General features: G+C 36.9%; 1 protein-coding gene across 4 annotated transcripts in view; it reads left to right on the top strand.

The window, feature by feature from the left end:
* FMN1 (formin 1) overlaps positions 1-15,476 on the top strand; it is a 200,586-nt gene extending 185,110 nt beyond the window's left edge. For all 4 annotated transcript variants that reach the window (XM_054200792.1, XM_054200790.1, XM_054200791.1 and 1 more), the window contains 2 exons: positions 12,162-12,246; positions 13,317-15,476. In XM_054200792.1, coding sequence (XP_054056767.1) covers positions 12,162-12,246; positions 13,317-13,361 — 130 coding nt within the window. In that variant the 3' untranslated portion in view covers positions 13,362-15,476. The remainder of the gene's footprint in view (positions 1-12,161; positions 12,247-13,316) is intronic.
* The last annotated feature ends 1,256 nt before the right edge of the window (positions 15,477-16,732 follow it).

Genomic DNA, 16,732 nt, shown 5'->3' with positions numbered 1-16,732 from the left:
TCACAGGTTTTGAAGACTTGAAAATTGTAGCTTTTTGTGTCATCTATGTTATGATTAGATTGGTTTAGAACCTAACAACTGCAAACATATTCAAAGAATCTTTTATTTCCTTGTGTCTAGATCAATATGCAAATTTGTTTTACATCAAAAAACTGTGTAAAATAAACAGTCACTGGCAGATTGCTATAATAATGATAAGGATCATCTCAGGGATATATTTTCTGCTGAATCATCACTTATTGTTGTTCCAAAAGCAGTTAGGAGGAATGCAAATTAACTATCCAAGAAAAAGAAATCCAGACCATATATCCATTACTTTTTATGTAATTAGCACCTTGCTGATGGCATACAATGATCCCTTCAAAGAAACTGATTTAAAATGCCTTGTAAATGTTTTAACACTGCATAACTTCTTAAACCTTCTTAATACTACATTCAAGAAATCTTTGTTTGTAAGTAAACTGTTATATTCTGTGCTTTCCTACTGGGGTGAGATGAGAATTTCTTGTGGTTCAATAATTATATAAATAAAATGTACAAACAAAAATACAGCACAAATATTTCACCAGCTCCTTTGATGGATACCTTTATTCCTATTCATAAATGTAAAGCAATACCAGTAGAACGCAGAGCACCAGTTATTGTAATACTTCAAAGAGCTGACACTTTCTGGATTATAGAGACTGTTTTTCAGAGTTCACTTCAAACTATTTTTGCGAAGTTTCATTAATCTCAAAAGGACAATTCATTGTCCTTTACATTCAAAATTTGGGTGATTCATCAAGACAATGAGCTGCTGAAATGAGGAGCATAGTGTAATAAGTAAATTAGAATGACAACAGAACTGTTTTCATCATCCTGAATTGTATCGTAATGTGCTACTGAAAAGAGGAAACTCATGAAATCAGTAGATTAAAATGATGGAAAAACTATTTTCGTTACCTGAAAATGTCCTGTAAAGTCATGACCACTTAGGGGTTCTGTTTTACAAAGTATAAGACTAACACTTGATGAGCTGCTGTCCAAGAAATTTTGAAAACAAGCTGAGAGTCATTGTGCACATTGGTAACTAAAAACCTTAGTATGACAGGAATGGACAGCTGTCTTCCTTAACGGGCTAATTAATTGGATGCACTGTTTGTTTTGAATTTAATAAAAAAAATAATCTGTTTATCATGATCAAATTCTCTTGTTTTAAAGGAAATTTTAAAGAGGAAGAATTGGCAATGTAAGTCAATATTTTCAAACTTGGGTTCTGAAACTGAGGCATTGATATCCTTCTGTAAACCTGTTTACAATTGGATTACCCTTCAAATTTCAGTAGGAGTTGCAGAAACTCAGAGTAGAAAGTGTCTGAATTAGCTAGTCACATAGATACCTAAAAATGGATTTCATTGTTTACATTTATATAGGAATTTTAATCACAGAATCACAGGATGGCAGGGGTTGGAAGAGACCTTCGGAGATCATCTAGTCCAACCCCTCTGCCAAAGCAGGTTCACCTAGAGCAGGTTGGACAGAATCGTGTCCAGGCAGGTTTTGAATAACTCCAGAGAAGGTGACTCCACCACCTCTCTGGGCAGCCTGTTCCAGTGCTTTGGCACCCTCAAAGTAAAGAAGTTATTTCTCATGTTGAGATGGAATTTCCTGTGTTCCAGTTTGTGCCCATTGCCCTCTGTCCTGTCGCTGTGCACCACTGAAGAGAGTCTGACCCCATCCTCTTGATGTCGGCCCATTAGCTATTTATAAGCGTTGATAAGATCCCCTCTCAGTCTTCTCTTCTCCGGGCTAAACAGACCCAGGTCACTCAGCCTTTCCTCATAAGAGTGGTGCTCCATTACCTCGATCGTCTTTGTAGCCCTCTGCTGTACTCTCTCCTGTAGTTCCCTGTCTTTCTTGAACTGGGGAGCCCAGAACTGGACACAGTACTGCGGATGTGGCCTCACTAGGGCAGAGTAGAGGGGGAAGATGACCTCCCTCAACCTGCTGGCCACAGTCTTTTTAATGCGCCCCAGGAGACAATTGGCCTTCTGGTCCACAAGGGCACATTGCTGCCTCATGGTCAACTTGTTGTCCACAAGGACTCCAAGGTCTCTCTCTGCAGAGCTGCTTTCCAGCAGGTCAACCCCTAACCTATACTAGTGCATGGGATCATTCCTCCCTAGGTGCAGGACCCTACACTTGCCTTTGTTGAACTTCATTAGATTCCTCTCTGCTCAACTCTCTATCCTGTCCAGGTCTTGCTGAATGGGGGCACAGCCTTCTGGTGTGTCAGCCACTCCTCCCAGTTTTGTATCTTCAGCAAATTTGATGAGGGTACACTCTGCCCGCTCATCCAGATCATTGATGACTTATGTTGAACAAGACTGGACGCAGTACTGACTCCTGGGGAACACCGCTAGTTACAGGCCTGCAAATGATCAGAGCCCTCTGAGCTCTGCCATTCAGCCAGTTCTCGATCCACTTCACTGTCCACTCATCTAACCTGCACTTCCTAAGCTTTCCTATGAGGATGTTATGGGAGACAGTGTCAAAAGCCTTGCTAAAGTCGAGGTAAACAGCATCCGCTGCTCTTGCCTCATCCACCCAGCCAGTTGTGACATCATAGGAGGCCATCAGATTGGTCAAGCATGATTTCCCTTTGGTGAATCCACGTTGACCACTCCCAATAACCTTTTCCTCCACATGCTTAGAGATGACATCCAGAATAAGCTGTTCATCACCTTTCCAGGGACACAGGTGAGGCTGACTGGCCTGTAGTTTCCCAGGTCCTCCTTCTTGCCCTTTTTGAAGGCTGGACTGATATTGGCTTTCCTCCAGTCCTCAGGGCACCTCTCCTGTTCTGCATGACTTTTCAAAGATGATGGAGAGTGGCTTAGCAGTAACATCTGCCAGCTCCCTCAGCACTCGTGGGTGCATCCCATCAGGGCCCATGGATTTGTGGGTGTTGAGTTTGCCTAAATGATCTTTAACCTGATCCTCCTCGATGAAGGGACAGTCTTCCTTACTCCACGCTCCCTCTCATACCTCCAGCGTCTGGGGTTCCTGAGGGCAGACCTTAGCAGTAAAAACTGAAGCAAAGCAGAATAATCATAGAATCATCTAGGTTGCAAGGGACCTTCAAGATCATCGAGTCCAACCATTAACCTAATATGGCCAATACTGGATTATAATTTGTCTCTCAAGAAACATGTCTCAGAAAATTCAAAATTGAATTACAATATGCGGAATTATCATTATGCAAAGGTATAATTAAAAATGTATTAGCTTAAAATTAATAGTAGTAAAAATAGGCCAAAAGATCTAAGATTCCAGAATTAAAATTTTATACTTAAAAGTAACTACTTTGCATTGTGTAACAGACACCATTAAAATCTCTGAATTTCAGGAGAAGAGAGTACCGCCTTGAAACTAAATGACAGCCTCAGCTGCAAGAGCCGGTTTTGTCTAAAAACTACTTGGCTCCCAAATGTAACACAACTGTAGAAATCTAATTAGATTTCTATGAGACTTTTTCTTAAAGTAGAGGAAACACTTTAACTGAGCTGCCCTGCATTTAACCTACCGTGAAAAAAAACTAGCCGCCTGCAAAATATAGTTGAATCATTGTCTCTTTCCTGGGCAAAATTTGCACACCATTTAGGAATGCAAGACAGAGTTACAGATAGATAACAAACCTAAATTGATACGATATAATAAATAGATGACTATAGAGATGAAACATTCCCTTCAATACTAGAATGCAACTACAATAAAATAAAATTCATTTTGACGATCACCTCTTCATCCCTGACAAACAGCTTAATGTAAATGCACCATAATCCTCACCAAATGTTGGAGACTTTTTTTTTTTTTGCTGTGTTTTGGGTAAAAAACAATTTTGTTGTTCACAGCTTTATAATTTAGCATGTCTCTGCATCTGGGTACATGAACTGCTTTTTTTGCTTTCTTCTGTTTATAAAATTTTGAGATGATAACTGAATTAAAGACTACAACAAACGTATATTGTTTTGACAACAAGGCACTTACACCACGGTAGATTACATATAATTCCACTCTCACTTCCTTTTTTTATACTACTAATTTTATTTGCAGTGGGCATGTCTATGAATTCAGAATCAAAACAAATACGCATTTATAAGAACTTAAATACATGAGACATATATATGAACGCCTATCTATAAGTTTATTAAAGCATTCAAGGTATATTTTAAGAGGATATCCTAGCCCAGTCGGAATATAGGGAAAATGTATAAATACAGGAAAAGTACTAGTAGTTTGCAGTGAGCAGTTTCATCACAAACTGTGGTTGTATGTTTGGCAAAGTAAATGTGACAAGGATTATCATTATGTATTTATGGGTGTTACCCTTTAAATACGAAATAATCAGATATAAAAGGAATTATTGCTGTTAATTTGACCCACTGCTTAGACTGCAAAGATAAAATTGCTACAATAGTTACCATACTGGATTAAGCGGTCTCTTTCAGATTGAACATACATACAAATTTTATAGGTCAGAATTCAGAAAAGAAAAAGAAAACTGAAGCTTGTCTCAACAGCTGGAGAAGACATAATCATTATTTAATGAACAGAATTATATACTTCATCTTAAAAGTAGGAAAAAATCCTATTTTTAATGCTACTTTTTATAAAAGGTCCTTTTTTAAAAATGCTTTCTTAGTTATTTAATTTCATCTCTAGCACAAAACATGTTGATGGTCTCATCTTAATCTTGTGAAAAAAGACCTAGTGATTTATATTTTTTTTTCCACAAAGGCAATAACAGGTTTGAAAAGCAGAAACTCTGACTGTAGCAGTGTTGGTAGCTAATGGTAAAGATATGTTCCTAGGTATCTACTAGTGGCCAGCTCAGATGGACTGAAGCATATTTGGTTAACCTGGGCTTTTGCTTACGTGGACTTTAGTAAAGTCTTTGACACCATTTCCCACAGCATTTTCCTGGAGAAACTGGCTGCCTATGGCTTGGATGGGAGTACTCTTTGCTGGGTAAAAAACTGGCTGGATGGCTGGGCCCAGAGAGTGATGGTGAATGGAGTTAAATCCAGTTGGCGGCCAGTCATGAGTGGTGTTCCCCAGGGCTCAGAATTGGGGCCGGTTCTGTTTAATATCTTTATCAATGACCTGGACAAGGGGATCGAGTGCACCCTCAGTAAGTCTGCAGACAACACCAAGTTGGGCGGGAGTGCCGACCTGCGTGAGGATAGAAAGGCTCTACAGAGGGATCTGGACAGGCTGGATTGATGGGCTGAGGCCAATGGTATGAGATTCAACAAGGCCAAGTGCACTTGGGTCACAACAACCCCATGCAGCGCTACAGGCTTGGGGCAGAGTGGCTGGAGAGCTGCCCAGCGGAAAAGGACCTGGGAGTATTGGTCAACAGCGGGGAATATGAGCCAGCAGCGTGCCCAGGTGGACAAGAAGGCCAACAGCATCCTGGCCTGTATCAGTAACAGTGTTCAGCAGGACTAGGGAGGGGGCCCCACCTCAATACTGTGTTCAGTTTGGGGCCCCTCACTACAGGAAAGACATTAAGATTCTGGAGCGGGTCCAGAGAAGGGCAATGCAGCTGGTGAGGGGTCTGGAGAGCAAGTCTTATGAGGAGCGGCTGAGGGAGCTGGGATTGTTTAGCCTGGAGAAAAGGAGGCTGAGGGGAGACCTTATCGCTCTCCACAACTACCTGAAAGGAGGTTGTAGTGAGGTGTGGGTCGGTCTCTTCTCCCAAGCAACAGGCAATAGGACAAGAAGAAATGGCCTCAAGTTGTGCCAGGGGATGTTTAGATTAGGTATTGGGAAAAATTTCTACACCAAAAGGGTTATCAAACATTGGAACAGGCTGCTCAGAGAAGTGGTGGAATTGCCATCCCTGGAGGTATTTAAAAGATGTGTAGACATGGTGCTTATCAACATGGTTTAGTGATGGTTTTGTCAGTGTTAGGTTGATGGTTGATCTGAAAGGTCTCTTACAACCTAGACAATTCTATGATTCTATACTTTTGATCTGAACTGTAGCCTTTTTCTTCCTATTGTTTTTTCTTATGCACTAGCTTTCCTAAAGGCATAGAAATAGATATTTTTTTCTTGTGACTACAGAGCTAAAATTTCTCACCCATTTCATACAGATAATCAAAACACTGTCAGTAGATCCAGAAGAAATAGAAACATATCAAGCGTATTAGCAATTTGAGGTTTGGAGAAAAATGCCACTGACAACATACGTACATTTCACTACATTTATACTGATTTAGTTAGTGGACATTTATTCTAAATGCAATTTAAAGATTTGATCAATAATGACCAAGTTCTTGACAGAAGATTTAAGCCTGAAGGCTTGATTAGGCAATTGTCTTGCACAACATGGTAACAGAAGTGGACAATGTCCAAACTTCATAGTCTGTTTATAAGGCTCCTAATTGTGAAGCTGACCAAGGACTTCATAAAATCATCCGCCAGACCAGGTAATACACAGGCATCTGTCTTCTAAAATTTTGAGACTGCAGTGTAGCCTGCTATGTTGCATGGGCTAGCAGTGTTTCAGGAAACGGTGCTGTTACTTAAGGATTAGTTTATGGGCTGCATACAGAGATTATGATATGACTGAGTGCAGGAAGGCATGTAACAAATGAAAGAAATTTGATCTATGGGGATATTTCTTAGTGTCTCAAGGGGAATCGCTGTTCAGTTGTGTTAAGGATCTGGGCTGGGTATGTAGCTTTACTCTGGGTTGAACAGTGGATGTTGACTGTAGCTACCCCTGCTTGTGTGTCTCCACCCATATCTGAAGATACGGTTTGCACAATTCCTGTGCCACCACAGTCTTATGGGAGAAGTTTGAACTTCAAGTCATGGAAAGCTCAGGTGGCACAGAACTGTTGTTCCAAGCTATTTCATAACCGACAGCTATCCTCATAACCCACCAGCTGCATGGAAGGAGCTGTAGAAGCGAAGAGAATGGATTATTCCAGAATATCAAGAGGTTGAGCAAGAACCAGATAATTTGGTCTCTGTTCATACACCAACAGAGCCTGAACATACACAAGTAGCAACTGGCTTGTTTAGAAGAGATTCTGGTTTTCCTAACTTGGGGCTTTAGAGCATGGAGCATGCCAGCTTACACCTACTTCTGTCTGACTTGAATGACAGGGGTGAAAATGACAAGTTTATCTGGTTAGTCCGTGGTTTGATAATATCTTTTCCTGTAAGGAAGATAATGTCGTTTCCTTCATGAGCTTATGAAGGAAACTTTTAATAAATACAGCGTTATGTTTAGTTTTGGCTTCTGTGTCCCTAATTAAGATTTAGCTTCTGTGTCCCTAGTTAGAAAACAGTAATTTTTAATAAAAATAATTTCTTTATTTTTCACTTGTATCTTCTAATTTAAGAGGCCTGACTTGCATCCAGTTTACAGGGGAAGACAACATCTGCCACATAGAGGGAGGAAAAAGCCAATTATATTCCATTACTTATAGTAAAGATCCATATGCAGTATTGGAGTCTTGGTTCCCCTATTTAAATACACTGTTTTGATAATTTCATTCCATTTTGTTTCCTATATTGTATGGTAATGTACAATACATCACATCTTCTTTATTCATTAAGGTATATTGACCTCTTTTGCTCACTGTTGAAGGAGAGTAACTTTTCTTTTGAACACATCCATACTGCATCTGGTCAGATTTCAAGGCTTAACCAGCCTGCATTCCTTAATGTTTTGGACTCATGTTATTGCTTGCTAAATTAACACCTGCACACCTTTTCTTTCTGTGTTGTGATTCAGCTGTTCTACCATCCTTTCTGGTCTCTGTGCTCTGCAGTGCTCTCTGTTCAAAAGTGCCCTTGTCACTATTTTTCTAGCGTGTTTTACTGCACACTTCTATCCTTTCTTGGATTTCTGTTTTAGATATACTTCTCTTGACTTTTCTGTTCTCTTTTCTTCCTCCTTGATTTCACTTCTGTTAGATTCAATGCCAATTTCTCTTCCATGAAATCTCTAAAACATGGCTAAACTAGTATATCCATCCATGCTATTTTATACTGGTATAGGAAGGAAAAAAATAGCTTTTCATTGAGTCCGTTCTTTTGCACATCTCCAAACTCCCCCTCATGGTGATGCCTCTCTAAATGTCCAGTTCATGTGAGCTGCCCCGCTGTACATTAATTCATATGACAAAAACTCAGAAGAAAGGGGTACAGAGTGGTTGGTGGGATGCTCAGTTCATGTTTGTTCAGCCTACGCCAGTGAGATGTACATTGTGGAGCTCTATCTCGGGGCTTGATTCTGCTACTGTTTCTCCAGAATACATATTAATTGAAGTTACCTGAGTGGAAGAATTTACTAGTCCCTATTATCATTCCAGCTGGTTATTGCACCATCTTAATGACTTCCCTGCCTCTCTAAGGAGCCCTTTTACTACGTAAGATTTGGCATTCTCTCCCATCTTCTATTTGGTGTCTCATGTTACACTTAAATAACAAATGAGTTTAAGTGACAAGATGAAGTGAGTAAACATTTTAAGCCCATACTTTGTAAATCTCACCCCCTAAGCAGTGTCACTGAGACACTGCTTAGTCTAGTAAATCTTCAGTAAATGTTTTTCAAAGTCCTCTTTAGATGTTTTGTTGGCCCTTAAACTGAACACAAGACTTAAGTGGATTTCCCGTATTCCCCCAAATTCTTTTCTGTTCCACCTAATTTCTATAAACTATAAATGTTAAAATTGGCCACCTTCATTATCATCTAATATAACTGCAGTTACTCACAAGGAAGAAGGGATATTTGACAGAATATTTATTTACCTTACATTTTGTCATTCTGTCACTTAGCTTTTGTTTCACTTCAAACAGACTTTGAACAAGTAATTGCTGAACAATTAAGAGTAGTTGAGGAAGTTTATACTTTTATAAGAAGAAGTTAAACAATTTACATCTATATAAATTCTCATAAACTACAATCAATGCCGTAACTTTATAATACATTTAATAGTTTATTTTAAGTTAACTAAAAATAATAGAATGTTGCATGGTATATCTGCAGATTGGTTAATAAAATACGGGTCTAAGAAAAGATAAGAAAATAATTAGTAGTTTAGTTCCATCCTTTTGAATGTACTTTATTTGTAGTTTTGTTCTTTCTGTTCCTTATTCATCTCTAATTTTACTTCTAATTTCAATATACTTGCACATCTCCAAACTCCCCCTCATTAATATACTAATTTTTAGTATTTTAATGGAAAGCTATTCAAACAAAGTTATGCTACATTTATAAAAATGGGAAATTATTTATATTTGTGCTAAGGAAAGGTGGTAGCAAAAAATAGAGTGAACAGAGAAGAGGCCTGCCTAAATTGAATTAACAGGGCTTGTCTATTTGCTACTTAATAATTATTTAAGTGTGTGATGTGGGTTTTTTGTACTTATCTGAGTAACAGACTCAGTCAAATGTTGTGCATACATTCAACTTTAGATGCAGTTAAAGAATATTGTGTATGTTTGTAAATTTTGATGGAAGGCTGTCATAGCTTTTAATGGACAATTAAAATCATGTATTCCTATCTAGGGTTTTTTTTAATGAAAGTAAAAAAATGGAAAAAATGTGAAGAATCAACTACTGCTGTTAGCCAATTTTATTATTTTGAATTTGATAGTTTTCATACTATTTCATTTTTCTCATTTCAAGCATAGTGCTTCCAAAACAATAACTAGTTCTGGTATCCTACCCATGTTTAACAAAGAATTATTTCCATTTATAAGGCAGCTTTACAGCATGGGTGCTTCACTAATGTAGTTATTGACCTAACTACTATCTTGAAGTTGAACCATCTGATTTTAAAAAATCACAAAGAATTAAATTTCTTTTAAATTATGCGCTTATATTTCTGGTAATGCCTGCTAATCTTATCATTTATATGTTAGTAAAGGGATGGCTCTTTCCCTAGGAGACCAAATTTATTTATTTACTTATTTATTTATTTATTTATTTATTATTTATAAAATATATATGTAATATATAATTAGTCTGTCATTGTTATGAGCCAAATATCGCATGATTCAAATCATATTAGTGAGATGGTTTATTTTTATTTTGTATTCCAAACTATGCATTCTACTTTAAAAAATCCACGTTTCCTGGAAATTGTGCAAATATGGAATAAAATACACAGAGCTACGCCTAAATCAGTGGCAGGCATAAGTCTAAAAGTTTATAATCCCTAGAATTCTCCCTTCAGGTGAAAATATATGCTCTAAACATTTAAAAACTTTTCGGAAAACAATCCTAGGACCAAAGAGAATGTGATCGAAAAGAAAATGTGCTCAAAATAGGGAAGAGTTTAGAAGTTGATCCCTTGGTGTGATTCTGCTGAACCTGAATACTGTCACTTGAAATACATGATCATCTTTGCATAAACTTTGTAGCCGTGAGGAATAGCACGCTGTCCAGTGGCTGCTGTCATCCGTCATTAAGAAGCAAACTGTGCTGATTAACAAAATATTTTAAAAAGATGGAATGGTGTGTTACCACTTAGTTGTTTGCCTGTAGAAGAAGCAAACGCTAATTAAGTTTTAAAAAGACTTCAGATATATTTTTAAACTTACAGAATAATAATTTCATATTTGTGTACTTTAGGGTATACTTACAGCTTCAATCAATGTTGTAGCTAAACAGTGTTGAAAATAAGTTTACTTGAAAGTAGTGTAAGTGTTTCCTTCTGTTCTTAAGCACTGGAAAGTGAGACAACAATAACTAGAAGTAGATTCTTCTAAAATACATAGCTCAGAGAAGGAATTTTAGTTTCCAATTCTGAGCATTGATAAACACGATAATGAATTTATGAATGTGTTCTATGTTTTTAAAAGAATCTAGTTCGCTGCTAGTGTTACAGCAAGGAAGTACACATCAGTAATTGCAGTTATAATCCACTTTCCTTTCTGCTTTTCTTCCAAAATTCCTCAAAAATTGAGTGTGTCGAAAGTGGTTTGAACTGGACATGGTATTTTAAATGCTTTTTGACTGGCCATAGCAATTATTTCTGCCAGTGGAAAAAATTAAATAGGAGAAGAAAGTAGAATTTTTCAGCTCAAGAGTGCCAAGAAATATGTTGTTTATAGTAAAAGACTGATTTGGTGTGCATAAGTGAAAATTGGTTTGCGGAGTTCTCCTTGCTTGCAAAGACTCACTCGCAACTTCACTCTCTCTGCCTTTTGCATGTAGAATTGTGAAGTAGGTGTTTATGGCATCAGCATTTTAAAGGCACTGATAGCTGGCCAGATCCTGTATTAGGAGTGCCAAGGATTTTCTTTCCTTTTTGTCACTGCTTAGCACATAATTTTCCCCACCCTTTCCCCTGTCTGTAAGAGGACAGTTCAATCCCTTTTTGTTAAATTCTCTATTTCTCCTTTTCCTCTTGATTAAACTTCTGATTGGGTTCTTCTTGTTAAATCCTCACAGAAACAAGGGTTCTGTACACAAGACCCTAAGAGCAAAAGGCAAAAACTGAAGAATCAGATCTGTGTTCTTGTTTCCCCTTATCTCAATAGTGCTTTCAGTAGGGTGGTCTGTAGCTGCACACGCAACAGCTTTAGCTAGCCGTAGACAAGAATCTTTTGCCTCTCCTCCCTATCACCACAACACATGGTCAGTCAATTCCGTGTAAAGCAACGGGGTAAACATTAAGGAAAAACTGGCAGATGCTTTCATTTCAAGATTTTCAGAGGAAATATAATGTGTAGCCTGGCAAATGGCCTACCAAAATAGTATATTCTATATATACAACAGATTGAGCCAGGTAGCTTTTGATTTTTTTCAGGGAGGTATCTTCTTGCCTTGACACTGCAGCTTGTTTGGTGGGAAAGATACTCCATAAAATCCAGATCCTGCAAGAACAGAGAAATTGTTTGCCTGGTGACATTTTCAGTGAGCAATACAGACAGACTGTCCTTTTGCTTTTCTCTAAAAATGTACTGTGATCTACTTTTGGTACTTTATTACGAACCTTTGAATAGTAATAACCGTTTGTTGGACTATTGTGCCTAAAAAAATTCAGTGGTGATGGTTCTTACGGATAGAGTATACATCAAGCAGAGACAGAGCAGCTTTAATTTCCTTGAATCTAATGATGTCTTTTCTATGTGTTTTGTTTCAGAATTAAAGTGGCTCAGCAATCAGTAAGCAAGTTAACTGCAGAGAAGAAAGTTGAAACAAAGAAAATCAATCCTACAGCTAGCCTGGTATGATTTGTTTCTCAGTATGACAATCAGAAGGGGTTTTGTGACACTATTCTTGTCATTCCGAATGATGGCGGGTTTCTGCTGTTGTTGAAGGGTGACACAGTATGCTTAGTTTGAATGTAGCAAAGTGATGTTCTTCCCAAGGAGAACTCTTTAAGCTTATGCCCTGTGCTAGTCCAGCAGTTAAGTTTAAAACTTAGTTTAGTTGTGCCTAGGCATGACTCTGCTATTTGAGATAACAAATATGCTCAGCGCTGCTTTTCTGGTTTCTTCCCCCCTTCCACTGAAGTCTCTTGTATTTTCTTCCATGCTCTGCAGTGCATTGAGGTTCACTGCGTACATTTGTCCAATGGCTGAGTTTGTGGGTTTTTTTCAAAAGCTTACAAAATCCTGTTTGCTCTGTTGAAAAATGGTAGAAGGGATTAAATCCTTATCTTATTCCTTTCTGTTTCCCAGGTTTTTTAATACAACACAAAAGAGGACTAATAACTTACACTGTAGATAAAACCTTTTTTGTCTGCGTGCAAGGCGCACAGGTTAGATGAGCATTTCTGAAGCAAGAGACTAAGGGAAGGAAATGTGCATGAAGGAATCAGAGTATTATTTCCACTCCCAGCAGAGTGTATCAGTTGCAGGACAGGCGGCAGAGACATGAATGGGTACTTCCTTGGAAAGAAGTTATTAAATAACATAATCTAGCTAATGCTAAATTAGAGCCTTTATGTCAGCAGAAACCATTCCAGACAAGAGAATGTATTAGATTCATATGAATTTGAAATGTGTCTGGTTTTCTCTTGCTGCAGTGGTCTTCACAGAGCTGCATATTTTTAAAGGTACACAGTATTTGACCAGTGTGTAGCTGAAGCAAGCTCAGTTTCTCTACAGTAAGTAATGAACTGGTTCTGAGCCTTCCTTGAGTGCTCCAGGCATTTTTTTTTTTAATTAAAGAAAACTAGTGTGACTCGTTTAGTACTTCTCAGACTTCTAGACCAAATGTTCACGACAGCTTGAGAGGAGATGGAAAACTATAGACAAGAATGACAATACAACTCTCTCTTTTTCTTTAACAGAAAGAAAGACTACGTCAAAAGGAAGCCAGTGTGACTGCCAACTGAAAGAAGAAAGATGAAAATGATAGCGTGACTTCAGCCCTTGCATGATGCTTTACTACAGCCATGGCCCAGGGAGCACCTTATATTAGATACCAAATTGTGCTTTGCTGATCTGTTCCAAGACAATCCACTAAAGATTTTTCAGTTCCTTCAGAGGGGTTTGTACATTCAGTGGAGGGAATTCTAAGAAGGTTTTCACATGAGAAGTCAAAATTATTTTCTGTAACTCTTCCTTACATTGCTTGAAATGCATCTGGTTATTTAATGGTTATTTAAAGTACTCTGTGCATAATGCACTAATATGGAAGAGCTAAAATGAGCATTGTGGATGCAGAGTTAAGTAATGACTAACAACCTGTAGGTTATTTACAGGGCTTTGTGTACATGAGAGCAAATAAGCCATTCAGCTCGCAAAAGATGATTACATCATACTTTTCGTTACTTCAACAGTAACTGAGGTAAAATTGACTGATTCTAAATAATTTTACAGTGTCTAAGTATTGGATGCATCTTTCTAAAACTGATTACGTGTAATTATAGATTTATGCTGTATTTTACTATAAATATTTTTATAGAAGCTTCAGCTTATGCCATACATTGAAATGGAAACAATATTTTGCACATGAAAAGGAATAGCTTCAAATTCTTTAGTTTTATGATTGATGGCATAACTGATTCATTATTTTTATGGTTTTAACCTAACATTTCCTAAATTTTGAGCTTCAAAAGAAAAATTATAAAAATGTATATTTTTATTTCAGTATATATTGAAAATATCAGTTCCATAAAATGATGGTTTTATTAGTCATTATTCATTGAAATAAAATACAACAATATGTCTCCATGAAGTTACACATTTGCCATTAAATCTCTGGCTTTCAATTTGTTTGAGAGCTTTCTTTTAAACAGTGAATATCTCACTCTAGAATATATTATGCAGCCTGCACTTGTCCCCCTATATTTATATGAAGAATAGATCCAGCATACATACATATATATACATATATATATATATATAATTTAATAAGTAAAACTTGAGGAAGAAATAAAAACCTTGCTCTCCTCCTGTAACATTATAACCATTGCCCATAAAGTAGCAGAGCCTGAAAAAAAAACCCTACAGAATATCCACTGTTATTTGAAGATTCTTGCTGCATTTTTAGGATTTGGACTCTTAGAAGGAGACATCTTGAAGCAGAAGTTAATTTCAGGTAAAACGTAAAAGTCATTTTTAAATACAAGTAGGTAACAGCCTATAAATAGGAATGACAAAGTGGAGAAAATGTGCTTCTGCTTGCTGTCCTTAAAAGAGAAATCCCCTTCTTTATGATAATGGTGTCTGAAGTTGGTTACGAAGAAAAATTAGGTGAAGCAAAAAAAATACAAAAAGGTAATGGGGTAATGGGGAGAAGGTATTAGTCCTTTGCTTAGAAGCTGGAAAGAATTTACATGAGACAGACATGCAGCAAATTAGATTAGATAGAGAAACTGATGAAACCTAAGGCAAAGTCATCCCAAAAGTGTACACTTATTAAAGAAAACAGCAGGTCTGAAGACACCTATTCATGAAGTGACGTGAACATTTCATATATTGCAGGTTTCTTAAATTTCCACATAAATAAAAATAAGGCAATCAAGATTCCCTTGTATGTTTTGGAGTTTCTGGCTGCTGCAGATATACTCAGGATGTGTAAGCATAACTCTTATGAAAACGGTCAATAATATACCAGCAAAAAGGATCTGATTTGTTGTTTGGCTCTCCCCATTGCAGAGAAATAAATTGCAAACATTTAAGTTTTCTGTCTTCCAGCAAATAGGAAAGTACATTTGTTTCCAGTATTATTAGTGGTAAACAGCAGCGGCAATAATGCATGTAAAAGCCAAAGAACAACAGCAAACAAGACAATTCTGATGAGTATTTAAGCAAACAACCATTGGGTTTTGATATGGTTTTCTATCTATCATGAAGATAGTGTATATTGCCATTTGACTTGATTGGAAATTTTTCAATGAAATGTTTTACTTGAAATATTAATCAACAAGAGTAGCACTGTTTGTGAAAAAGGATTGGTTTTGAAAATTCTCATTAGAAATATATTATGGAAAAAAGTTTTTAAATCGCTGAAATATCCTTTTCAAATTTTCTAAATGTGAAGTTTCATTTTTCAGTTCAAATTGACTTTTCATTTTGAAATGTTGAAAAATGTATATAAAAAGGGATTGAAATTAAAATTATTGATGTAAAGCATTTCTTGATCAGATTTATAATTCTTTTTCCAGATTACCAATGTGCCAAAGTTTTGAGAATTTAGGCTATGTTTCAGAAGATTCAAAAACTTATATAGCACAGAGACATTTTTCTTCCCCATCTTCAGTTGTACTGATTTTCTTCTCAAGACAGAGATTCTGATTCAAGCTTCACCCATGACTTAAATCCTCTACTACTGGTTAAACTATTTTTAAGTGAAAAAAAGAATTCACCCAAACTATCTGATTCATTCTCTTAATCAAGACTTTAAGACTCTTGGATGGAATTCATCAGCTAAATATCACGCTCACACTCAGTGATACCCAGAAGTGTCTTCAGGCAGCGACTGAAGTGATAATGATACACCTGCAGACCTTAACTAAAATGTTCTATTAGAGAAGAGGTATTAACAGATATTATATATCTATGTAAGCTGTTTAATTATGAAATATTTAGACACTACAGACATTGCAATTGGGCATCAACTAGCATTTCTCTTGGGGTCACCAAGTGTCACCAAAAGTTACGTCTTAAGCTTACATTAAGTTTGGTGCCTAACTTTACCCTGAGCTTTCTAGTTTGGGGGGAATAAAAGGAGAGAAGGAGAAAAGAAAGAAAATAAAAAGATGGAATGGAACAGAAGTCTCTGGTATATGTCTACATTGCTGTCAAGGAAGTAAAAGTAAAGAGTGGACTAAATTAAGCCAAACACCAATAGCTAGACAGCTAACATTTTCCAGGCTATATAATTTAAAATACCTCTACACTACATAGAAGTCACTTCTGTGACCACAAAGTAGATGCGGCTTAAGAGATTTTTTTTCTGTTTTTTTGTTTTGTTTTGTTTTCAACTCTTCTATTATTGCCAAGCTTCTCAAAGTCTGTAAAGGAAAGCACTATTAAACCCCATATGACTCAGTAGGTGCTTATTACCCAGGAAAATTATATACATTACTGATTTATAAATCGAATTATTAGGAAGAATTCAGTTTAGATGAGTAAGTCTCAATAATTTATTAAGTGCTCTTTACTTTATTTACAACATTACCACTTACTGATTCTAAAATGAAAGACCTTTTAGCATCTTTGAGATATTTTGACAATATAAATTATATTTTCATTATGT

The sequence above is a fragment of the Rissa tridactyla genome, chromosome 4 (assembly GCF_028500815.1).
Source record: "Rissa tridactyla isolate bRisTri1 chromosome 4, bRisTri1.patW.cur.20221130, whole genome shotgun sequence".
Lineage (NCBI taxonomy): Eukaryota > Metazoa > Chordata > Aves > Charadriiformes > Laridae > Rissa > Rissa tridactyla.
Note: the sequence above shows the minus strand (reverse complement) of the source record. Positions and strands in the feature narration are given on the sequence as shown.